This window comes from Eretmochelys imbricata, chromosome 1, assembly GCF_965152235.1.
Source record: "Eretmochelys imbricata isolate rEreImb1 chromosome 1, rEreImb1.hap1, whole genome shotgun sequence".
Taxonomy (NCBI): Eukaryota; Metazoa; Chordata; order Testudines; family Cheloniidae; genus Eretmochelys; species Eretmochelys imbricata.
In genome coordinates, this window is record NC_135572.1 from 318,438,332 (window position 1) to 318,465,569 (window position 27,238).

At 40.1% G+C, this 27,238-nt stretch overlaps 1 protein-coding gene across 1 annotated transcript; it reads left to right on the plus strand.

Annotated features, from left to right (window-relative positions):
* The first annotated feature begins 6,342 nt into the window (after positions 1-6,342).
* Positions 6,343-26,529, plus strand: LOC144280228 (hyaluronidase PH-20-like). Its single transcript, XM_077842138.1, has 5 exons — positions 6,343-6,441; positions 12,084-13,172; positions 15,190-15,279; positions 19,013-19,621; positions 26,416-26,529. The coding sequence occupies exons 1-5, from the start codon at positions 6,343-6,345 to the stop codon at positions 26,527-26,529; spliced, it is 2,001 nt and encodes a 666-aa protein (XP_077698264.1).
* Positions 26,530-27,238: the final 709 nt, after the last annotated feature.

The following is a 27,238-nucleotide window of genomic DNA, read 5'->3' on the forward strand; positions in this document are numbered from 1 at the left end:
CACAGCCTTGCCTACCTCTCGCAGCCAGCCCACTAGCCAGGCACCCTGTGGGATGGGGCTTCTCACCTGTGAATGGCTCTGCTTCAACTGCCAGCAAAAGTCCAGTCAAAGTCAGCAGGCAAGTTTCAATTTTCCCCATGTCCCCCACCTCCCAGAGGCAACACTTGGGGCGGTCAAGTGTCTCCCAACCTTTAAATTTTACCCTCCACCCCCACCCCCATCAAAAGGTATGTGTTGTCTCTGACAAGGGTAGAATCTTACCCTAAAAGACAGATGAATTTATAAGAATACTGAAAGACCATGGGGATAATGGAGAAAGGGAAAGACAAGAGAAGGCCTGACCGAAAATAAAGGGAAAAGGAAACTACTCTTGGGAGAGATGAGTTTCTGTGTTGCAAGTCCATGTTCTCCTTGGCTTTATTTATTCTAATAATCGGGGTGAGGGAAGACACAGCTAATGCCTGAGTGGATGGGAGTGACAGGAAGGCAAGCTTTAAAAAAACAGTGAGGTTTGATCTTTAACAAACAATAAAAGAAATCACCTACAGCAGAAAAGAGGACAGATGCAAACTGGCTCTGAAATCAGTGAGTACGTATTTCCCAGGATCACTCCGATGTGAGACATTTCCCTGTTTACTCTCCCATAGCCCTACAGGTAAATCACTGCTATTAAAGATCCTGGAGCAATTTCAGCCCTGGTGTAACTATTGCACAATGGAATTACTCCAGGAATGAATTTGGCCCATTGCTTTCAAAAGTGACCACCACTAGAAAAGCTGCATCCTTACTGAAAGACCCAGTTATCAAAAGCTGTAATATAATTCCGTGACTGAAACCGATTAATAGAACAGTGAACTTTCTGATGCTGAAATGGCAGCTATAATAATTTTGAGTCTGTATTTCTTTAAAAGATCAGGGTTCTGAAAAGCCCATTCTGCCTATTTCATTGACATTTTCTTGAAAATTACTCTCCTATCTAAGGCACAGCAATTTTCGTAGAGTCAGGATCATTTCCCCATATAATCGTCAAAATTGGGCAACACTTCCCCTCTTAGGAGAAAAAAAAAAGATGTGGAAGTGCCCTCTACTTTAACCAGAATTGTGCTTTAGATAGGTTTCTGTGCTGGCCTGGTATTTGAGAAAGCAAGTTGTATTTTTTCTGAGCAGAGATTAGGAGTCAAGTTTTCAAAATCAAGATCCTGGTGGGGAAAAAAAAGTTTGCTTATGAATACAGTATTTGTGCATATGGACCAAGTAACTTATAGCGTTTCATTTGCACTGTCATAGTTCTAGTGCCTTCTGTTAGGAAGAGCTCTTTCAAAAGAACTATTCATCAGCTTGGGAAGTCTGTCTTTGTACAGCAACACAAAGTAAAACAGATTGTACACTACACTACAGCCCTCGTTTTAAAATTGCTACCCAGAAAATTTTACTGTGACATGAGAATGCAGAACACAAAAACAGAGGAAAAACACACTGAGAGCATCAGATGGGAGGTTTTATGGAAATATAAAGCATTATTACAATGCAATACATGTATTCAAATATTAATGTATTTAACTTCACAGCCCCCTTTGAAAGAGGGAGGTGGGTAAGTATTGTTTCTACCCATTTCACAGATAAGGAAACTAAGAGGAATTAAGGCCATTTTTCCAAATAGCCACCGATTTGCTGTGTTTCGGGTTTTGGGGGCCTAATCTGAGACACTGTAAAGTGCATCACCAAAAGAGAGGCCATGAAAATCTGTGGCCGCTTTTGTGATTTGCCCAAAGCTTTTGTGATTTGCCCATGTAGCCTGTTGTAGAAATGTGAACAGAATGGACCCCCCCCAGTCTGATCTGAGCCTCAAATAAAGCCACTTTTTACGCTATAGTGTAGGAGCGAAGTTTTAAGTGAGATTATGGCTGTATTTCTTTCACATAATGTTAACTTCTAATGTGCTTTTTTGGATACGGACACTTCCCAAGAGGTTTATAAAGCAACTTTAATGAGCTTGAATTCTCTGCAGAGTGAGTAACAATAGATGGGCTTTTATCTTGTCCTCCTTCTTATTTCGAAAGCCATGGACACTGTCATTGCAGCATTTGGGTACCACCAAGCACAATTATATACAGCAAGGCAAAGGTATTTCTCCAAATACTTTTAGAAATATGTTCAGACAGTTCATTTGGCTAACATGCTGAAAAACAAATTGGAACATCAATAAATAGGCTCCTAGGAAATGATGCTGTCAGACGAATCTTTACAGCTTGGAGAGTTCGAACTCCTAATGGGAAAATCATAGAACAGGAATTGGGAAAAGAATTCCTAACACTCCAAGTTGGTCATGGAAAAATAGTCATGGGAAAAATGTCAAAAAATAATTGAAAATATTAGGAAAGTTCATTTAGAAAATCCCTTGTTTAATATAAGTAAATGGTAGTTTAACTAGCCTTTTCACATTTTTTATTTAATATGTAAGTTTCTGAGGGAAACGTGTCCCCTGTAAGTTCAGGTATTGACCATCTGACCCCCTGAAGGATGGACAAATTCTGTCTTCAGTTATATACAAAAAAACCTCAGGATCAATCAGGAAACACCAAAATCTGAGAGCAGAGCTTGTCTTATAATTTCCGTTAGGCTTCTTTCATTTCCACTCCTCCTCATACAACTGTCCTATGTTTAAATATGGGACTAAACCAGAGTGAGAATTCAACTATCTCGGAACAGAGCCCTTGTCAGCAGCCCATGGTGACTGCAGAAGCTACAGCACAGGCAGGTGGCAGTGCAACATATTTAACTCTGTCCCATCGATGTGCCTGAACCTTGATAACGGCCACCTCTAAGGATGCATGTTCAACCTCACTGCTCTTTCGGTCTGTGGCACATCAGCTCAGCCTGCCAACACATGTGCTACTTAGATCCTTTTGATGGTGTGCATTTGTATGTAGCACCTTCAATTTAAAGAACTCAATATAATTCACCAGTATTAATTTGTCTGTTAGTGTTAGGTCAGTTCCATTCCACCCTGTTTTACAGGCAACGAAACTGAGATAGAGCTAGAAAGAGAACCCACATCTCAACTCCTAGGCCTGTGCCTTAACCACAAGTCTATCCTTCCCTCCCTTTTGAGGTGGCTTTATGACATCGATACCCATTCACTAGGAATAGAACTAAGACATGGGTCAAGTCACACAGGACACTGAACAGCCATGATTCCGACCTGAGCTGGAAATGGAAGTAAAAGGTTCTGTATTCTATTAACAATCCCTGGGCCATCTGATTTGTCCCAGTTTAGGTGATATCATTTCATATACCACAATTCTTAGCACCAAGATGCAAAATATTCTCTTTGTTCTCTTTTCAAATACTATAGAATCATAGGACTGGAAGGGACCTCAAGAGGTCATGTAGTCCAGTCCCCTGCACTCATTGCAAGACTCTAAGTATTATGTAGATCATCCCTAACAGGTGTTTGTCTAAAATGCTCTTAAAAATCTCCCATGATGGAAATTCCACAACCTCCCAAGGCAATTTATTCCAGTGCTTAACTACCCTGACAGTTAGGAATTTTTTCCTAATGTCCAACCTAAACCACCCTTGCTGCAGTTTAAGCCCATTGCTTCTTGTCCTATCCCCAGAGGTTAAGGAGAACAATTTTTATCCCTCCTCCTTGTAACAACCTTTTATGCACTTGAAAACTGTTATCATGCCCCCTCTCAGTCTTCTCTTCTACAGACTAAACAAACCCTCATAGGACATGTTTTCTAGACCTTTAATCATTTTTGTTGCTCTTCTCTGGACTTTCTCCAGTTTGTCCACGTCTTTCCTGAAATGTGGCACACAGAACTGGACACAATACTCCAATGAAGCCTAATCAGAGTGGAGTAGAACAGAAGAATTACTTCTCGTAAACTATTAATCAAAAAGGAAACAACAGAGTGAAAAGGCCCAAAGTTCTGGTTCCTACTAGACATCAGGAAGTAGCCACATCATTCCTGACAGCTTTAGACTGATCTAAACAAATGGCCTAGTCCTTCCACTTCCATCTTAACCAAGGCCCCAATTCCAAAAGCTGATTCCTGCACTCACAGGATTTTACTCTTAGGATCAGGGCCTAATTTGCTTCATTGATCATTGTTTATATTACTAACACTGTCATTAATTATTCAAGTGACTCAGGCTAGAATGAAGTAAAGAAATAATAATCACTAGGCTAGCAAACTACGCAAAAAATGGCCCAAACATTCTGAACTATAGATAAATATATCCATGGTCATAATCTTAGAGATGTTTCTGTATACTCAGGCAGACTAATACAGGTTATACAAGTCACTCAATGTATGGGATTCCATGAAGGGCCATTATGAGCCATCCAAATCCATGAATTCAATGACTTTTGCATCAAAATTGAGGCATGTGGCTAAGAGCATTATTGGCAGTAGGTGTCAGATGCTTGTAGCACTTACTGGGTCAAACTTAGTTCTGATGTTAGTGGACTCAATGATTGAATTTAGACTCTCACATCTAATCCTAGTAAAATAACGCTGCCCGATACTTATAATGCTTAGGAGCACTTCCTGGAGCTAATCCAAGCAGCACTAACAGTGACCCCTGATGGGACACACATCATTCTGTACCAGCGGAATAAGAAATGTGAGATGTTGCATTGGAGTAGTACACTCAGATTTTCAACCTTTCTATTCATTTGCAATCTAGTTTATGATATAAAAATGAGAAAATAATTAAACAGAGAAAATTGATATGATATTTTCCAATATATAACCTTCACAAATGTCAAATTCAGGAAAATATAAAGTAGTAGCTATTTCCCTAGACTCAGGGCACTTAGATCCATCAGTATATATTCCCAGATAACTCTAGAGCAATTAGTGTTAATATATTCTAAAGATATTGACTTTTTGACAAAGACAAGGGCAGCTTTATTACTTAGCTCATTTAGACCCACATTCACAACAGGAGACTGAAAAGAGAAACATTTATTAGACCTGTCATCATTAAGCTGGGCCAGAGGCAATCCTTTTAACTGAAAGCTATTATGTGAAATAATCTATTAACTTTAACACACAAGAATAAATTACCGTAAGATCTGGAGGCAAAAGTTTCCCAACAATCAATTGAACAAATCTTAGTAGGATTGGCAAAATCAGCTGAGTTTTAGATAAGCTGATAAATGTAATATACAGTACAATGATTTCTATTTTTCCTCCACATCCATGGCCTTCCAGTCAAATTCACTTACAAGTAAACTTAACAGAGTGGAAAGTCAAATTTGTACTCTCTAGTCCTCCAATTTGATTTGGGGGTAAGAATTCCTCCTTAGCCATGTGATAATTTTCTTTCATCTGATTAGTTGTTCATGTATAAATGGAAGATATTCTCCTCCCCCCTCATGATTTCTGAGAAGAGTTCCTTGTTCTGTCTCTAGAGCCCCAATATAAACTTGTCACTCCATCAGAAAACGTCACCTTATTTGGTTAATGTGAAGAAATTCTAAGTTACAGTGGTCAACAAAACAGAAAAAATCAGGTTAGATCAGAGAGCAGGTTTGCAATATGGCGGGTCAGCTTTTTGCACATTTTCGGCTTGATCCCACTCACGGAAGTCAACAACAAATACAGAGTGGACGTCAATGGTGCAGGATCAGACCCTTTCTCAAGAATACATGGCTATTAAGTAGGAGGTTCTATAACATTATATTATCATGATGCTAATTGGTGATAGGTATTTCATTGTATAATATCCAACATGAAGTGTGTAATTGAATTTTTCCATTTGATCACATTCTCCTTATTCCCCAATACAAAATCCTTATTCCCCAATACAAAATTCTATATACCTGTGTAGAAGACAAGACTTGACAGAAGAGTCAAAGAGACCAAGAAAAGCTCAAAAAACATTCTTCTTCTCAAAAAACTCAAATGGAATCATATGAAACACAGTTATGCTCCGTAATTACCATCATCTTTTACATATGATCAAAGCAGAATTTATATATTAGTATTTTCAGTATTAGTATGGCATTTGTATCGAAGCACTTCTTTATTCACATAGACTATTATCCAGGAGTGAAAGTAAGATAAAAGACTTACTGGAAGGGTCAGGGCTTCGGGCAGAAGAGGCAGGGCTGGGGGTCAGCCTCCCCTAGCCAGCCCTTCCATGCTGCTTGGTGCTGCCCAGGGCTCTGGTGGTAATTTAAAGGGCCCGGGGCTCCAGCCAGGAGCCCCGGGCCCTTTTAAATCACCGGACCACAGGGCAGCTGCCCCTCCCCCCCCCCGCCACTGTCTCCCCCGTCAGCGGCCCGGGGGGGGGGGGAAGGGGCAGTGACGTTAAAGCGTTGCCATGGCAGCGCTTTATCATCAGCTGTGTACTGGCCAGTACTGGCAACCACTTCTTACCAGTACACCGTACCGGCCCACTTTCACCTTTGCTGTTATCACGGTATGTATTATAACCACACTCTGGAGCACTGAAATGAATTATGCGGATATGACCCATCTGTAACTTGATATCAGAAATTATTTTATAAGAAGATTGTGGTTGGGGTCAGTTTCCTCATGTTCCTGAGATACTGGAGCCAGAGGACAGCTCCAAAATAGAAATGTAAGCCAGGGATGATAAAGACCTCACTCAGGATGAAGCTCTCCCACTCAACCAAGGGTATCCAGAGGACGGAGAAGACAAAGCAAAGCCCACCCATGACTCTTCCAATCCTCCCACTAGCTAATTTTTTTGGCCGTATGGGAAAGCCCCTATCCATGGTCCTCTGTGGTTTGTCCCTTTTCCTCTGCTTCCCTTCTCACCTCCCTCTTTTAGGGTATGTCTACACTGCAATAAAAAACCTATGGCACAGTCTCTGAGCCCAGGTCAGATGACTTGAGTTCACAGGGCTCAGGCAGAGGGGTTATAAAATTACAGTATGGACATTTGGGCTTGGTCCTGGGCTTTGAGACCCTCCCCCCATGCAGGGTTTCATAGCCAGCGCTCCAGCCCGAGCCCAAATATCTATAATGCAATTGTATGGGTCTTTTATCGTGCCATGGGTCTTTTATCACAGCATTGACATCCCCTCTCACATACAGGCTGCCCAGGACTGTAGTAACTTTTGTGGTCCCAGCAGAGGGGGGATAGATGAGTTGGGATCTACAGAGCGCTGGTTGAGCTGCTGGGGACTCATGCCCCTTCCAGAATCTCCGTGAGATTTCTATAACAGAGTTTCTGCATAGCCTCTTTGTAGTCCATAATGTGCTAGCCTTTGATCAGAAGCAGGCAAAGCTTCCTGATGCAGGAAGTTGACATGTGCCCCAAAATCTGGGTTCTCATTTCCCCCAAGGAGAGACAATCAATTGTAAATAATTAGTAGTAATGTAGTAATGGACTGACTACATAAGTAGTTTCCCTAGCCATTTTAATAATGCTTTCAGTTATTGCACATACCATTGCAAATGTCAACACCCTCAATAGGGAGACTATTAGCAATATCAGCCAGAGATAATGCCCTATAAAGGATCCAGCATTTTTTTTTGTCAGTTCCATCTCCAACAGCTGCCCCCTTCATTAAGTATGGGACACATTTGTTTTGGATACCAGTTGTATAAAATTGTTATCCAGAAGGCTGCTGATAAAATGTCTCAATTTGCATAGGCATTCAATGCAACTTACATCGATTCTAGGTCACTACTTTGGGAGAAAAAAGAGAAGCTGCACTGCTCCAGAATAGGTCCTTAACCAGTCAGAGATGAGAAAGTACATCTGTCTAGAGGTAAGGTAAGAATTTTACTGTTAGTACATCACCATCCTCCTTACCCTTCCCTAGCGGGTTGGGTAGTACAGTCGCAAATCACAAGGGAAGGAACTTACCAATAGCATAGTTACTACAGCTAACAGATTAATCCATAGCCCACTTCCACCCTCATCCACTCAAAATTCATTCTCCCAAGAAAGGCCTGTCCTTACACACCATCATACCATTAACATACAGTGTGTGTTAGATAGAACCATACAGTGTGTTAATATAAAGCTCCACTGTAAAACAAAAACTCCTGAATTCCATAATAAATGTTGCCTGCATTATTAAGGTTTAAATTGCATAGCACATGTGCATGCAGTATGCCTGCCCTTACAAATGTAGGGTTTCCCCTACACTGGCACAGACATAGCTTCATCTGTCAACCTCTAGGAAGAGAGGGCATGGCATATAGTCCTGATTTTTAACTTAAGCAAAGAAAGGACAGAGTTAGTTTAGATCTCAGAAAAGACTTCTCTCATAGAGTTACTGGGATCTGAATCTATTGAAGGTTCTAGTGGAAGCAGGTAGTATTAATGAGTGTAAGAAAAGGATGGATATTCACTTAGGGTAAAGTTATGGCAGGCCCAGGCATAATGTGATTGAGGAGCATGGACACTGCATGAGGGTATCAGTGGCATCATTCGCCTTCTCAAAGGGGACAAGTGAGGAAAACACAATGATGCAAAACCCTCTGCAGAAGCCAGCAGAGCTGATCAGGCACAAGAGGGGTAGGAATGCACTGAGCACTTGTTTAAATGGTTGCAGAGAGTCTGTGAAAAACAACACGGGGACCCAAATCTGGGGTCTAGCTGAGCTGTACTTGGCACACGAACAAAGGAAGAGGGGGTAAATGTAGCTTTACTTTAGTGTTCCCCTGATCTTAGAGCTGGCTCAGGGCTGATTTGGCCCCTCATATGACTTAGGGTAGCTTCAAATTGACTCTTAATTCCACATGGCTGCCCAAAGCCCCAAGGAGCTGTTCTGGCAACCAGGATAGCCACAGAACTGCAGTGCTTCAGTCATACCCCTTTTTGCCTAGCCACATCCACCATGCTGGGGGCTCAGACTGTGCTGGCTCTATAACACCTGGCTTTCCTCTACACTGGGGAAATATTCAGGGGGCATTTAAATCAGTTTTACAACCCACTTGCACAGACAAAGCAGTGCAGAGAAGCTATTGCAGACCAAGAACTGGGCTCTTTAGATCTGAACAGTGTCCATATTATAAGCCCATATCTGCATGCAGCAGAGACCCTCGTCCCTGGAGCCCTGGTGGTCCAGTAAAGTGCCACCATTGTGTCTTTGCCTAGGTTTCACTGAGTGAGGGGTTTTAATAAGTCCCATGAGGCTTGTATATTGAAAAACACCCCTTCAGGTGTCTAGTTTATTCAACCCGAAAGGCAGAAGCTGACACAGCTAAGCCTCCTCAGCTTCTGTGGCACATGCCAGCCTATCTTTCAAACTGCCCTTATGGTTTCCCTCATTTAGATAGGAGTTTCCCACAGTGCTCCTCCTTGGAACTGGGTTGTAGTTCAGGCCACTGGCAGGGCTTTAAGCAGCTTCTCTTCCAGCTGGGCCCTTTTCCCCACTTAGTCCGTTCACCCTGAGGCTGGGAGGGTTCAGTAAGCAGACCTTCCCCTACTGCTGTCTTCTCCCTGCTAACTCAGGGCCCTGCAGGAGCCTATTAGGGGGCTTATTCCTTCACCCACTTACTTCCCTGGTCCTTCTCACATGAACAGAGAGCAACAATACCCGAAGTCCAAAGGTGCGAACAATTTGATGTTTATTGGGGTGAACTTCCAACAAGCATGATTCCAGTTTCCTTCCTTAGTGTCCCCCTTCCCAGCTCTGACACCACAGAGCCTTACACCTGTGTCCCTGTTCCCATTCCTGCCCTTAGCCAAACATGATTCCAATTTCCCCACTCCCATTCCCTGTTCCCATTTCCCCCCCCGTCCCCACACACACTTCCTGATTGATTGCAGACTATGTAGTAAAACTTGAGTTCCGCTTAGTTATACCTTAACCAATCATTTTACTGAAATTTAAGTAACAAATCCTAACATATTGTAACATGATTATATAACCAATTATATCCCACCACCTTAATTAGTTTACACCCAGCAAAATTAATTATACAGCAGATAGAAACAATCACAGAACCAGACAGAGACTATACAGACAAACAATAGCAAAGTGGGAACTATAATGACAAAACAATACAGAAGTGAGGATTTCACAACTTACAACTATAAAGACATAAGGGTTTCCCAGCTGTGTCTATTGATAAGTGAGTTCTAACAGAAAACTATCAACCTAAATTTCCTTTTATATCTTCTAGGCTCTTCCCTTTCTCTGGAGGTGATAGATCAGATCACCTTCCTAACAGCCCCAGATTGACGAGTTTGGAATGTGAGGATGTGACCATTCGCTTTCCAGCTTATGGCTGCCTCTGCTGCTTAGCCAAAGGCCTTAGCCTAAGAACAAGGCCTCAGACTGTCACAGTAAGAGAAGGACCTTACACCGGCAGACAGTGATTTTGATTCTTTCTTCTGTAATTCTATAACTAGCTAAGTGATAAGAATACACCTAAATTCTTAGAGTAGAGGCCTTTACAGACAGGCCTGAATATCTATATCCTAACAGAGCCTTCTTGCTCCCTGTAGTTTCTACAGGTATCTGACTTGCTATGAAGGTGGAGGCAGCATTTATGCTGGCCCCTTCTCCCAGCTCATTCCTTACTGTCTGGGTGAAAAAGGGAACCCTACCTCACCCTCTCTTCAAGGCTTCAGGTCCCAGGCTGGTAAAAACACAGTAACAGGATTCCTTCTATCTGCTACTCTTCATAGGACCCTTTACCTCTCTTCCCATATCTCCTCAGGTCTTATATATCAGACCGCCCAATATTCTTAAAGACCATGACACATGATGGGAAGGACTGACCCATAGGCAGTCCTGCCCTTAAGGGGCAGACTACCCCATCACACTGCAATAACAGGGCTATTGCTTCATACTTCTTTTCAAGCAAAGTGTTTAGTTATGGTGAGGAGGTACCCTGCCCCAGCAGGAATGCTGAGTCCTAAAGTCATTGGGCCTGGCTCAGGCATAATGCATCTTTGAGCTCTTAAGAGCGTGGCCACTGTACCAGGTGTTCCAAGGGTGCAGTGTGCACTCATTCCTGCCTCACACAGAGTTCACTCTTCTAGCCTGTGGAGAGGAGTGATACAGGGCAATATCCCACCTCCTTCACACCCATTTGGGAAGGCTAGCACTACCAAGGGAACCTGCACTGGGGAAGTCATATGCTCTCGTTGTGTGCAGCTAGGGCAGGAAAAGTAGCCTTGCAAACCCACATAGGTCTGGGCATAATCAAGCCCACAGATCACAAGCTTTATTTTGATGGATTCTGTATTGTGAGATCTTTCCTACTGCAAGTCACTTGCAAATACGATTACCATATTATTTTGGCAAAAATAATTCAGCAGGAAGGATTTTCACAACAGCGTAAATTATGAAAAAGCACTGCATTTTTAGCAAAGCTTGACTGATAGGCTTGCAGTCATGATTACCGGGCTCAGAAGTAGAAGACAAACAGAGCTACTATATCATAGTACTTATGCTGCAACAGGGGTATGGTATATTGCATTAAAAAGAGGAATGCAACAGGAATATGAGACAAGAAACTTATGGAGAAGAAAATAGCATCCACATTTTGTCCGAGGGCAAGGACATGATCATAACAATTGCATGTATACAGCATCTTTCATCTGGAGATCTCAAAGTGCTTTGTAAAATTAAGAGCTTCACAACAATCTTGTGAGGTAGGTAAGTAATATTATACCCAGATTACTACTGAATAAGTAGAGGCACCAAGTGCTTATGTGAGTTTGAACAAAGTCACACACTTGAGTTGCTGACAGAATCAGAAGTAAGACAGGAGGTATCAACTCTGTTCCATGCTCTGACCATTAGAAACCACTTCCCTGGCCATCTTATATCTTCTCTAAGTATTGTATTGCTTCTATAATGCTATGCTGGTTTTTCACTCAGTAGGAGTAGTCTCTACTCGTTGAAAAATGGCAGTATTTTCCTAGCTACAAACTATATCTATTTATGTTTTAAGGATACTCTGAAAAAAAATCCCACCAGGTATTATAATGGTTTCAATCTCTTTTTTGCATTAGGTTGGGCAACTATTGGGAAGCTTTCTCGGATGTGCAATAAAGAACATCGGATAAATGACACACATCTTTTACCCTTAAGGAATATTGCTGAACGTGTACTCTATTTGAAGAAATATATTATTTTACTAAAGACTTTGTCTGACTACCATGGCTGTGAGCACCTTTGGAGCATTTATTTGCAGCTTGATTACAAACAGCTAATGGCATTGTACATACAGAGCCATTCACTAACTGAAATGGAAACCCTAAGGCAAGTCCAAAGCTTTGGTAGCTTTGTTGCCTCTATCAGAGCATCCTGGCTGGTGTTCATCATTATTCTAGTTACTTACAGCTCATCTTTGCATATAAGAGCCCGTCCTCTCATCCCCAATTCTCCTTTCCTCTCCATCTGGAATGCCCCTACAGAGCTTTGCACTGAGAAGACTGGAGTGCAGCTGGATTTGAGAACCTTCCACTTGGTAGGAAGCACACTGAAGACATCCACTGAGCAGAGTATTACTATATTCTATGCAGACAGGCTCGGCAGTTATCCTTACATAGATGAGAACACAGGTGAGACATTTAATGGTGGGATCCCCCAACTGTGTTCCATGGAGCATCATTTAAAGAAAGCCAGTGATGACGTTAATTTTTACATCCCTTCAGATGAACAGGTTGGCTTGGCTGTCATTGACTGGGAAAACTGGAGGCCACTATGGATACGGAACTGGGGATCGAAAGACATTTACAGAGAGGAGTCTGTTGAGTTTGTTCAGCAAAAAGATTTAAGCATATCAGAAACCCAAGCCAGGACTTTAGCCAAAATGGAATTTGAAGCTGCAGCAAAATCATTTATGTTGCAGTCTTTAAAACTGGGAATATCAATGAAGCCGAATCAATTGTGGGGATATTACCTTTACCCTGACTGCTATAACTATGATTACAACCAAAATCCCCACAATTATACAGGAAGCTGTTTAGATATTGAAATAGCAAGAAATAATGAGCTTAATTGGTTGTGGGAGGAAAGCACAGCACTTTACCCATCTGTCTATCTGGAAACGGCCTTGAGATCTTCCAAAAATGCACCACTCTTTGTTCGTAACAGAGTTCAAGAAGCCATTAGAGTTTCTAATGTTTCCAATTCCACCTGTCCACTTCCCATTTTTGTATATACACGTCCAGTATTCACAGATTTCAATCAGGAATATCTCTCTCAGGTGAGTGAGGCTTGGCTAGCTCTTAAATATTTGTAATGTAAGGCGTACTAAATACATAGGCACAAAGCATTTGCAAGATGATTAAAGTATCCTACAGGGGGTTTGGATGTTTACTTAACAAGTAAATGAAATTGTATTGAAATGGAAGTGTACAGACAGACTCACAAAACTTAAGTTTTTTCAGCAACTAAATTCAGCCAAGCCAAAAGGATTGAATTCTTCCAAACTTCCTCCCAGTACCTTATGAGTAGTACTATATCCAACAAGTAGTGAAATACTATGGAAGTGGAAAGAATATTGTAGCATGTTAATTGAGGGAAAATATGAATAAGCTGTTGTTCCAGCCTGACTGGTTAGGGGCTATTAAAATTAACTGGGGACAATTTTTTTTAAGTGATGTAGAAAGAAAGTATGAAGATTACTTTTTAAAAGATGTTTCAGTTGAGTTTTACCTCAAGAAGGATTAGGAATATGAAGTGTGGTCTGCCCTGGTTTTGTTAGAGCAGGGGTCTCCACCTTTCCAGACTACTGTACCTCTTGCAGGAGTCTGATTTGTCTTGCTTACTCCGAAATTTCACCTCACTTAAAAACTGTTTGGTTATAAAAATCAGACATAAAATGCAAAAGTGTCACAGTACACTAGTACTGAAAATGTGCTTACTTTCTCATTTTTACCATATACTTATAAAATAAATCAACTGGAATATAAATATTGTACTTTAATATGTATTTAATCATTTCAGTGTATAGTATATAGAGCAGTATAAACAAGACGTATGAAATTTTAGTTTGTACTGACTTTGCTAGTGCTTTTTATGTCAGCCTGTTGTAAAACTAGGCAGATAGCTAGATGAGTTGATGTGCCTGCTGAAATACCCCTGCGTACTCTCAGAGGTACATGTACCCCTGGTTGAGAGCCACTGTGTTAGAGGACCATAGAGCTCTCAGGGATGTCTACTGTGAATTCTAACTCTGTAACTGAAGAAGCAAGTTTCTCAAATCTTTAAGAGAAGCTTCCTTTCTCTAAAATGTTAAATACCCATTGTTGATTAGGTGTTAATAAAACAAACAAGAAAATTAGAGGTTTTTTTTTTAAACAGTAAATCCCTATCCCACCCTGTTGCTCATTTTTTGTTCTCTGGGCTCTTGTGATGTCACCATTTCACTAGTTCTGCTATCATGGAACTTGCTTGTCTAGAGCAGGGTCAGAATTTCTGATGTGAAAAAAAAAGCAGAATTAAAAAAAAAATCAAAACAAAACTTTTTATTTACACCATAAAGAGGCAAAAATGGCACAAGTCCACTGAGTGTTGCCTTTATAGGTCAATCTTAAGTATGATGGACAAATTCTGCTCCCATTTATACAGTATAATTTTGTAAATTTGGAGAAACTCCACTGAAGTCAGTGGGGTTATCTGGGATTAGACCTGACTGAACAATATATAAACAAATATTTTAAATTCACCTATGTGTAAAGCCCAGGATCACCCTGTGTCTTTGCCTTTCCTGATGGCAGAGTGTCCCAAAGCGGTTGACTCTTCCCCCTGCTGCTTTTCTGCTTTGGATCCCCTTGCTGGCCATAGTTAGGCGAAGCATTGCCTTGAACCCGAGGTCTTTCATGTCCCAGCCTCAGGTAGCACTTTTGAACTGGGACACCATCAACTTTGATTAGCCAGTCGAGGTGAGAAGGGGGTGGGACAAAATGGTGATCAGCTTGGAGAAGTGCCAGTGTGTCTCATGAACTTTTACGAGCTCAATTTGAGTCTTAGTTCTGTGATCATAAGACATACTCAAAAGGTTAGGTGGCAACGTTAGGTGGCAACGTTGTTTTGTATTATCTGCTCAACTCTGTTCCAGAATCCACCAGCATAACTGAGAGCAGAATGTGGGTGTAATGTTTGTTTAATTATTTACCGCTTTCAAGGTGGTTATTCTGGTTATGTAAAACTTATTGTATGTACTGCATATTACTGAAGCATACTTACTTTATTATTCATCCTTGCATGTTTGCTTTCAGGATGACCTTGTAAATACCATTGGAGAATCTGCTGCATTAGGGGTGTCTGGAATTGTAATCTGGGGAGACCTGAATTTAACACTGAGTGTGGTATGTCAGATTAATTACATTCAATTTTTTAACAAGCAATACATTCTTTTTCCTTAGAGATGAAAAGTTTTAGGTGTTAATTATTATTATTTATTTACTCCTCTCAGAATTTCTACTTTAAATAATGACTAAGTAGTTTTCAGAAGACCCAGTGTCTTCTCTGAGAAGAAAGCAAACACCTTTAAGGCTTGTTGGCATCATCTGCCATTATACTTAAATAAAACATCATCCCTTCAGAAGTCTTTTTATATCAGTGTTAGTACTTAGCTTTTAATCTGATATATGCTGTTAGGGATGAGTGGCTAGACAAGCTACTATGCTAGCTGCTGGCAGGTTGGCACTTGTTTAGTCAGTTTAGGAGTTCTGAAATTTCTTCATAGCATTCCATCCTAAGGCACAGAAAAATATTCAGGCCTTGTCTGATGCAACTATTTTTATGATCGTCCTCACGGATTGTTGGTTTTTTTAATGGTACATTTAGGGAAAATATTTTAAACATTAAGAGGGTGCAGCCTGTTACATTTCATGATTAGTCTGTTCTCTATTTTGTATGCAATGGATGATAATACCTAGACTGACTCTTATATGAGAAAGATGCATGACAAAAGAGGGGAAAAAAATCTTTTCCCCCCTTCATTTACTTCAGGAAGATCAGCCACAGTTTGAGAAACACTGTTCTAAGGATGCTCCAATAAATCTTATGAACTAGACCATTTGTATACAGTCAAGTCACTCCATATAAAATATTGTTTGTGCAGTTATTGTACTTTCACCCCCACCCACAGTCTACGAAAAGGAAGGAATTGGAACTGTCCAGCACAGTTGGTATCTCCTGAGCAGAAAGCATGCCCACATAAATATTTATAGTTCTTTAAGGACTGAATTTTCAAGAGAGTCTGAACATGGACTCCATTTCTACATGCTTGATTTTGATATGAATATCATTTGCATCTGTAATTTGTGCACACAATTATTATGACAGAATTTACATTGGCAACAGCCTTTAAAATTAAATTTGCAAGTGATTAGTATAAGCAAATGAGATTTTGCATAAACAGATTGTAACATTTATCTACACAGTTGTGCAAGTTTTTACATGAGTAAAGCTGTGTGTTCATGGAACAACCTTCCAGCGGGGATATGTCAAGTCATTACCCTCTTCATACAAATCTCTCCACTAGACCCACTTCTGCCACAACTCCTCCAAGAAATGAATCAGCTAAGAATTGCTAGCTAAAATATCTTTAGCTGTCCTCTCTTTATATAAAACAAAACAATACTTGTGCCACTCATCACTCTGACTACTTTAATGGTATATTATATCCTTTCTCTCCACATTTTGTATGTTTTTCCCGCAGGTGATTTTGAAAGTGTTATCTTGTGTGCCTCGGTCACTTTGGGTGCCACTGCAATCAATATAAGTGACCTAGAGTAACTGACAGAATCAGTAACAGTAAAGTCCTGCAGCTCTTCAGAAGAGTGGAAAGATAGTAGATTGTGTTGTTCAAAGGCATGTGCTCTAAATTGTCCAAGAACAACACAGCCTGTTCCATAAAAGTTAAAAATAAATAGACAGATACAAACTGGATTGCTTGAATTAAAAGAATCCTGTACTAAGGAGTCTTCCAGACTCCTAGAAAGGTCACAGGTTGGCATAACGTAAGTGATAAAAATCGAGAGATTCTAGAAATGGGAGGAAATATCTATAGTTGAAATAAAAAGAAGTATTTTAATTGGTTAATGTTACCTAGATGAGGTGATGAGATTTATCTGGGCTTCACCAAATGGGAGTGGGAAGGATGCATGGACTGGAAGGAGCAAGGTTGACCATCTTGGCTGCCACTCCCACTGTCTTCTGGCTGGGATCCACACTAACACCACTGGGCCTACATCATCCTAATCCTGAAAGGCATCCTGACCAGACCAGATCAGACAAGAGAGAGAGGGAACCAGATCACATTGCTACCTCTACCAGCTTTGGCTAAATCCTAAACAAGGCCTGGAACATGAGATTTTGGTTTCTGGTGTCACCCCCTCCTGTGTAATTTTCTTTCCCTGCCTTATTCTTCTCTTTCCTAGCTCACTCCTGTTGCCTTCTGTCTAAAAATAAAGAGTGTGGATAAGCCAGGCAACACAACTCTTATCTTTCGTAATATAGCTGTGAGCTTGTGACCAGAGAGGCCGCTTAAAACAATGCCTAAGACAGACTGACAGTGGTACAAGTTCGACAGGTCTTGGGGTGGCTGATAATGCAATGTGCCTGTGCTTCTCCAGCAGAGAGGCTGCAAGTACAAATCAGCACCTAAAATAGAAAAAACAGCTTCCATCTTTACTGTTCTGTCCTCTTCTCTTTCATGTGTTTGTTTTGTTTTGTCTTAAAGAACATGGGGCTCAATTTCAACAACAGCTCTAGACCATCCAAACGAACTTCTCTTTTCCCCAGAAGACCAGTTAACACCATCTAAAAGGCTGTCAGACAGAGCTGTCTCCTATAAAAGACTGTTTCCAGCTAAAGGGAAAGGGAATAATGGTTACCGTTAAAATGAAAGTCTTATTCAATACTTCACATTTCAAATGCTCAAATGCTTTAACTGTTTCCCCTTCTTTTTCTATATCTTTAATAAATGAGTTATAAAGATTTTTATAGTGGAGTGTATTACAGTATAGTAAGCAATAACTTGATATGAAATCCCAGACCACACTTAACTCTTTAATGTTTTAATAGTAAATAAATGTTTCATCTTAGCCTTTGCTAGGTCCAAGACATACCCTTTTCAACATAACAGGTGGGAAAAGATAAAAAGCAGAGAGATCTCTTAGGCTTTTTCTACACTGGGTTATTATCCTGATTTCAGCCATTGGTGGGCAGCCATTGATGTAGCTGTATCAGTACAAACCCTAATGCAGACAGGGTAAACTAACTGCTATCAGCTGTGATATGTTCTGGTACAGTTTACCCCAGCAGTAAGCTGCACTGGTGCAAATAGTAGCTTTGCGGGTCTACACTAGGTGTTTGGTGTCTAATCAGGGTAAATTCCCAGTATAGATATAGCCTCAGAAACAAAACATACCAAAAACCAACCCCTGCCCCCAGCCTCTAATTATGAAACCATGCCAAGGAAACAGGAAACCTGTGCCAATTACACAAGAATTTCTCAGTCAATGAGGCATGTTTTGAAGATATTCCTCAATATGAAGAAGTTCCCAGAACTCTTTCTGTTCCAAAGGCACAGCCCTTGGAGTGTTCAGTTCAAGCCATAAAAACCCCTGTCTTCTGCAGCTGACGGATAGTCAGCTCAGCGGAAAAAATTAAGAGTTTCATAGGGACAATAATTAGAAAAAAATGACCATTTGTGAAGACCTAGAATTCTTCAGGATCCCCTCAAAATAAAAGGAATTTTGATCTCTCTTATAACTTCATTAAGCACATCTGACTCAAAAAAACTACAGGCTAACCTTACATAAATAAAGTGAAAGCTTTAATTCCTTTGCTTTCTGATATTTGAATGCTTTTAATAAAATCTCCAGCATCTACCTAGCATAATTTTTTCATAATTATTGCACTGTATAATAATTTAATAAGTGTGCTTGCTTCCAACATCCAATGATAACTGGCTGTCTGCATTTGCAATACTTCAAGAAAAACATTGATAATTAGCTATGACAATGTTGTTATTGAAGTGACAACCATTTTCGTATTGAAAATGTTTTTAATATGATTTTCTTTTCACAGAACACTTGCAGGACTCTGGACAGCTACCTTAGGCACACTCTGAACCCTTACATCATCAATGTAACCATGGCAGCCAAAATCTGTAGTCAGGCATTATGCCAAGACTCTGGTGCATGTGCACGAAAGAACTGGAACTCCAGTGACTATCTTCATCTGAACCCAGAGAATTTTGTCATTCAGATGTCAAAGAATGGGAAATATGCCATACAAGGGCAGCCATCCTTTCAGGATCTGCAGCGATTTATAGAAAAATTTTATTGCCGCTGTTATGCAGGCTACAATTGTGAACTTAGAGTTGATATAAATGACATCCACTACATCAATGCCTGCATTTCAGAAGATATTTGTGTTCACGTATCCTTAAATTCACTTTCTAATGTAGAAGCCTCTTCCAACACGAGTATATTTTCATTTACCCCACAGAGAAACATAACATTACCTGCACATAATGCAACAAAAGATTTTCAGCAGACTATTTGGAATAACACATTCAATGTATCTACTGCAGGACACATCAACGTCCCAATTAACAGCAGTGGTGATTTAAAGATAACTGATACGCATAGCTTCAGTGGCTCGTCTTCTGATGAGATGAAGATACTGGATGTGGTTTGTTTAATTCTAATTTTGAGAAACCTAATCTAAATGGCACAACTGAAGAAAAAGAAAGAAAGAAAGAAAGAAAGAAAGAAAGAAAGAAAGAAAGAAAAGGCTACATTCAGCATTCTGGAGTTTTTATTCCCACAAAAGGACTATTCTTGAAAGGAGATAAGTAGCTGCAATTTCTGCGGATTTATCTGGATCAGTCCCATTTTCTGTGCCTCATACTGTACATCAGCTTTTCAGTTTAGTTCTATAAACTACTATTTGTGCCAGAGAAATACTGGTCACATCTTTGTGTAACAGAATGATCCAAAAAAATGAACATTTTGTAACTAATTTTTATATATAAAAAAACATTTGTATGGTTGAGGGAGCTATTTGTAATAGAAGATTTTATGTGTCAAAATAAGCATATGAAATTCACTTCAAACTGAACTTAAATGGGTCTTGACTAATATATAGACTTAGTGATGGTTCTCCTTATGGGGTGAATTTTCATCCAGTGTGAACATAAATACTAGTTCCTACAAATACCTGGATTAACTTTAGAGTGGAGGAAATAATTTGAAGCCAATTTCTACTTTTAGAACATATGCAAGGACTTTGCTATATATCCCTTATTTAAATGTATTCAAAGACTTTTTAAAAGTTATTAATTTTATCCTATGGAATGATTACAAACAATTCACCTCAAGTATCTAATATTCAGTATTCCAAATTTGGTCTGTATTGGCTAGGTGTGAGTGGTCACAAAAGTCATGGAGTATTTCTGTTCTTTCACTGAATGAGTTAAACTCCCACCATCTGAAGGAGGTATTGAAGAAGCTACTGGGGTTTGAATTTCTGGGGAAGAGAGCAGTTGAAGGTTTTAAGGGATCACAGCTATTGAACCTGGGCCTGTGGGTCCCCATGTAGTCCTCAGATCACAGCCACTCTCCATCAGCTTGATGGTATCAGCAGGGAGTGTGGGCTGCTGGACCCTAGTTCATCATAGGCACTGCCCACAAAGATCTCAATTGGAGAAGCTGTATGACCTCTCCCATTGGCTCAGACTACTATTTAAGACAGAAGGAGTTTTGGGAAGTTGTCTGAGCAACTCAGCAAAACCCTGGCTGGCTGCTACATTGGTCCAGTGCTTAATTTGTGCCAGGGCTGAGCCACGGCACCTCTGGGCTTGCTGCATCAGTCATGAATGTAAAACAGTTGCTTGAGCCCTGGCAACTACTTGCTTGAGCCCCAGAACTTTTTTCATTACAAATTAAGCACTTACCCTGACTTTTTGCCTGACTCCTGGGACCTGTCTTGTTCCTGATGTCTGCCTTGTTCCAGATCTCTGCTTCTATGCCTTGCCCCAGGCTCTGACCCTTGGCTCAACTCCTGACTCTAACCCTGACTTTGACCTTTGGCTCTTGACTCTTGCTCCAACCACCACTGCTCTAACTGCCTGTTCTGGTCTATAACAAAGGTGAAGTAACAAACAGGATTAGGAAATTTTTTGACAATTATCTCTTTTCACACGCTTTGCTTGATGCAACATTCTTAGAAAAATTGGGGGACTAACATTTAATGGCTGGGTGAAGAATTTAAATTAAATTTTCTCTTCATATGTACATATACAGTCCTACTTCCAAAGAATGTGAGTTGATCTTTGTCTGGTTTATTAAATTGCTTCTTTGCCAGAGCTCTGGTGAAGAGTTTTGGGATCCCATGTGCCCTGCTTTGTCAAAAGGGGATCCCCTCTATATAAAATATACCATTTACGAATACTCGCACATCTCAGTTTTAAACATATTTTTTCACGAAAGTTCACATGAGTATAACTCAACTGTTTGAAAGGTGGAAGAGGGTGAACACAAAGGGGGTCTGGCCAGCACTTAAACATATTCATTTTGTTAAACACTTGCAGATAATGCTTTATGGTGCTAACCAAGCTGTAGTTAACATTAAGGGCAGCCTAAACTTACATTAAGTGCTGCAGCGGCAGAGCTGTACCAGTACGGCTGCACCTCTGCAGCACTTGTGGTGAAGATGCTCTATACTGATGGGAGAGAGCCCTTCCATCCGCATTAAAAAAAAGCTACTGAGTGGCAGAAGCTGTGCACACTAGCACTATTCCAGTGTAACTTATGTTGTTCCGGGGGTGGAATAGTCACACTGCTGAGTGACACAAGTTTTGCTGACAAAAGTGGTAGCATAGACATAGTCTATAAGCTAATGATTGAGGCTATTAAACACAAAACTATGTCCAAAGAACATTAAGGTTGCAAAGTTCAGCACTCAGAAGTTAAGGAATGCCAGCACTTTGCAACATTAATTCACCCCTCCTATGCACGTGCATTATGGTATAGGATTATACTGCTTTTTTCCATAGGACCTCTGACTCATTCAGCGTGCAGTATGGATGGTGCTCAATGAACGAGCAGCTATTCAATATTTTGTTTTATCCTCGTTCCATGTATGGCTCTAGGCCCTATTTACTGCACATTATTCAAACCCTGCTCTGAAGAAAAAAATATTGTCATCTTGGGCTTTACTATGGTACCTGAGTGCTTCACAAACAATTGATTTTCACAACAGGTCTAATGCTATTATCCCCATATTACACAGGGGGAGCTGAGGGTCAGAGATTAAGGTCAAAATTATCCACTAACTTTGTGTGTCAGATTTGATTCACCATGACCTGAATTTTTAGAATCCTTAGCATAACAACAACATTTGATACATTCAAAGCACAGCTCCCATCAGTTGCAGCTAGGAGTGCTAACCATGCCAGCAAATGACAACCTCAGGGCTTAATTGCACTCTATGTTCATAGCCACATGTTTGGGGCAGTGTGGAGCTATATAGCCACATGGATTTGTCAAGAACAATCATTCCAAACCAATCTAATTTCCTTCTTTAATAGGTTTATTCGCCTAGTGGATGGGATGGGGAAGTAGGTATGATTTATCTTGATGTTTAGTAAGGTTTTTGATACAGTCCCTCATAGGCAAACTAGGGAAATGTGGCCTAGATTACGTTACTATAAAGTAGGTGCACAACTAATTGAAAAACCATACTCAAAGAGTAGTTATCTATGTCTCACTGTCAAACTGGGAGGATGTATCTAGTGGGATCAGCAGGGCTCTGTCTTGGTTCAGTACCGGGTACAGTTTAACACTTTCATTAATGACTTTTATAATGGAGTGGAGAGTATGCTTATAAAATGTATGGATGAAACCAAGCTGGGAAGGATTGCAAGCATTTTGGAGGAGAAGATTAGAATTCAGAATGACCTGAAGAATTGGTCTGAAACCAACAAAATGAAATTCAATAAAGACTAGTGCAAAATACTATACTTAGGAAGGAAAAAATCAAATGCACAGCTACAAAATGTGGAATAACTGGCTAGGCAAGAGAACTGCAGAAAACGATCTTGGGATCTTAGTGGATCACAAATTCAACATGAGTCAACAATGTGATGCAGTTGCAAAAAGCTAATATTCTGGACTGCGGTATTAACAGGAGTGTTGTATGTCACACGCAGGAAATAATTGTTCTGCTCTGCTCAGCACTGGTGAGGCTTCAGCTCGTGTGTTATGTCCAGTTTTGGGCATCACACTTTAGGAAAGATGTGGATAAATAGGAAAAAAAGTCTTGAGGACAGCAACAAAAATGATAAAAAAGTTTAGAAACCCAGTTTTTTTAACCTATGTTTAGTCCTGAAAAAAAGGCTGAGGGACCTGGTAACAGTCTTCAGATGTGTTACAGGCTGTTACAAAGAGGACGATGATCAATTGTTCTCCTTGTCCATTGAAAGTAGGACAAGAAGTAACTGGCTTAATCTGCAGCAAGAGACATTTAGATTAGATATTAGGAAAAACTTTCTAACTGTCTTCTGGGAATTGACATACATATGTCCTTACCCCATTTTTTTTTTCCTATTGAGGTATCAGCATAGCTAGAGATGGAACACAGCATGGGCAACGTTTTCAAAGGGGTCTCAGCCTAGCTAGTATTTGTGCATGTGCAACATTGTACATACAGTCAGCACTCACTTGCGCATAAAAATAGAATGTATAGGCACAAAGCTAGGGGATTTACCTGTGTGAATTCTAATCTTTGATAGTGACTGAAATGAATGAGGACAAAAATTGCTCAAGCAGATGATTGCATAAACAAACTTGCATATGCATGGAAACACCATTTTGAAATCTGATCTCACATTCAAAAGCCAATGTGAAATGAAAGATTCCTGCCTTCTACATACTGCTTCAAGCTGTGAAAAGCAGCACCAATTATTACAATTTTTTTTTTATTTTAAAAGGTGTAAAAATTACAGTGGTATTGCCAGTTCCCTCATTCATTGATGTTGGTGTCACACTGTTTGAAGTGGCTCATGACCAAGAGTGCCAAATTCTGGGCAGACTCAAGAAGCAGATTTCACTAACCCAGTAACAAAGGTGAGCTCCCAGAGTACTACAATATTATAATGGAATAACAGACAGTCCCCTTAGACACTCTAGTCTATCTTGCCACTCAGGGAAGTTGGACTTAATGATATATTGTCACTTACATATTTAAACACACAAAGCAGTCAGGTTGCTCCCAATCCCAAGAGACTAGTCACTTCACCCCAGATCAATTTGTACCTTAGATCTCACACCAAAGACAACACTGCTAGCCAATCCAGTAATAAACTAATCATGTATTAACTAGGAAAAAGAAATGAGTTATTTACCAGTTAAAGCAGGCAACATATACACAAGTGAGTTCAGTCTGTGGTTTCAAGAGCAGACAGATCTATTAGGATTGAATATTTTTTTCAGGGCTAACCCATGCTAAGCAGCCTGAGGATTTCTATGCTTATGTTTAGGAATCCTTGCCCATCAGAATCCAGACAACATAAAAGAACCAGTCTCCCCTTGTCAGGTATTTTTTATCCCCTATACCCCAGAGTTCAAAACCGATGGGATGAGTTCATGTGTAGGTCTCTCCTTCCTGGAGGGAGTTAGGAAAGCAATCAACAAAGTCTCTGTCCTTTGATTCTACACAATGTGTCACGGGTCATCTTGGGTGCTGGTGAAGCACTTTACCTTAATCAACACTCCTTTTCATATTTTTTGAGTTATGCAATTATAGAGGTTTACAATGCAAACACTCAATATAACTTTATATCATGGGCTACAGAGGTTATCAATGAGATTAATACATGCAGGATCCTACAAGCATTGTATAAAGTCTAAATACTAAACATTATTTTTAACTTATCAATATCTATTTTGATGATGCTAACACAAGTGAGCTGGACTGGTTTCCACCTATGCATTTGTAAGTGCTCAGTGAGGCCTTGCGTGGGTTATCCCTGAAAAACAAACATTTGATTCTGATAGATGTCAGCTTTTAACACCATAGACTTAACTCAGCTGTGGTATAGGTTGCCTGCTTTAACCTATAAATAACATTTCTTTTTTCCTAGTTAATAAATCATTAATTTTATTACAGGACTGGCTACCAGCGTTATCTTTGGTGTGAGAGCCAAGGTACAAATTGATCTGAACACTGGCATTATCTGGCTGGTCTGGCAGAGTCACAGTTGGCATTTTGGGCTTCTAAATAGGAGTTATTTTTAAGAATCGATAAAAAGTTTCACTGGCTTCTGTGTATTATTTGGAACTCAATACACCTGCTTTTAAATGCTGTATTTGAGCAGCTGCAACAGATGTTTGCTTAAAGTTCTTACCCCTTTCTTGGCCAAAGAAATTTTTAAGGTTTAATATTTGAATATGTAATAACCCCTTACTAATTCTATATTGTGAGTTTGTGATCTATTTTTACTCAATCTTAACATTAAAGACAAAGAACAATGCAGTTCACCTTATAAAATAACCTTCTGAATTGTTATGCCAGATGCTTGTTTGATTTAAGTAACTGATGGATGGAGAAAGCGGGACTCGTAGCATCAATGGGTTAATAGATTGCAAGTGTTCCTAGAGCTAACAGCAACCTCTGTAAATCGTCACTCCCATTGATACAACTTTCCTCGCTAATGGAATTTTCAGTGATTTTGATATAGTAGCCCCTTTATGTTTTTTAAAGTTAATGCTTAAACCTAACAGAAAGCACATATAATATGTCTTGCAATCCATTATCTTCACATTTTCAGGTTGTCAGTCCTAACAGACATGTGCAGAAGAGTGTCTGAAGGCCTTAGATTTATTATGGATAAACAATGTTCTGATGGATTTTGGATAGCAAGTTATCATGAGCAAGTGACAACTTTTCCATTGTAGCTATAGACTTGAGTCCACCAGGCAAAGGGATTTCAGCCATTAATGTTTCAAGTTTAATCATGAATAATAATAATAAAAATAATAAAAATCTAGTGTACTGCTGGGCAGTCTTGATCAGCTTCAATACAAATACGTACGTCACTGCATCCCTGATAAAGGTTATTAGACCTTGAGTATACAGCCGTCACAAGACACCAGAATTTATGCATGTTTTTCTGCAACTGAGCCACCCCCTGCTCCCCTTCACATTAAGCAGCCCATATAGACACAATCCTGGTTACTCTTCACCTCTATATTTCAGAAACAGAGCTGAAAATAATCCAGGCATCCCCAACCACTGGAACCTCCCCTGTTAATATTTTATAAGTGGTAGCCTAGAGTTTCGGCACGCCCATAAGTATGTCAAGGGTAGGCTTTTTTCACATTTGAAATTATATTAGCTTGTGCAAGTTAATGACCAAACAAATCTCTGTCGTGAACTAACATATGTTGTCAAAACTTCTTGTGCATGTGTTTGTTTCTGTCTAGCTCTCAGAGTTGTACTGCACTGGCAATCCTTTGCCACGAGAGAACTCTCAGGACCACAGGCAGGAGAAGAGATGGAGATACCAGGAGGAGAGAGGGTTTCCCAGAGAGAAGTGAAAAGAGTTTGGAGGCACCATGAGCTGAGATCCCATAGTGGGAGAAGATGGAGAGGGGAGGGAATTGGAGGCACCAGGGGAGTGTGGACAGATCACTCTCTCTCTCTCTGTTGTGTTTGAGATAGACCTTCCCTTTCCACGGAATGTACCTGTGATGGAGCCTACCTCCATGGTGCCCTCTTGTGACCTACTCCTTGCTCCATCATAGCACCATATAGACATAGGAACATAGGGATCAGACCACTGGTCCATCTCATCCAATATCCTGTCTCTGACAGTGGCCAGCACCAGATGCTTTGGGAAAGTGCAAGAAATCTTATAATTGGACAATTATGCAAAAGCTCATCCACAGAGATTTTCTTCCTAACCCCCATCAATGAGTGCCCTGAAGTAAAATGGTTTATATACCTTACCCAAACTCCTGGCTAATGTAACATTTTGATGTTTACATGATTTACTGTTTATTAATAGAGTCTTAGCCACAGGCCACTGCACATAATACAACATTTTAAATCAACACAACTCCAAAAAACAGATACAAATTTTAAAAACAAATTAAAAATGCAAGATTAACCCTTCCCTAGAATCAGTTACAACTTTAAAATCACCATTCTAATATGATCTATGAAAATAAGATAAAATATTAGGAGTACATAATTTCATTTAGGTCAAAATTAGCCAGTCTTTCACATACTTTTTTTCTTATTCTT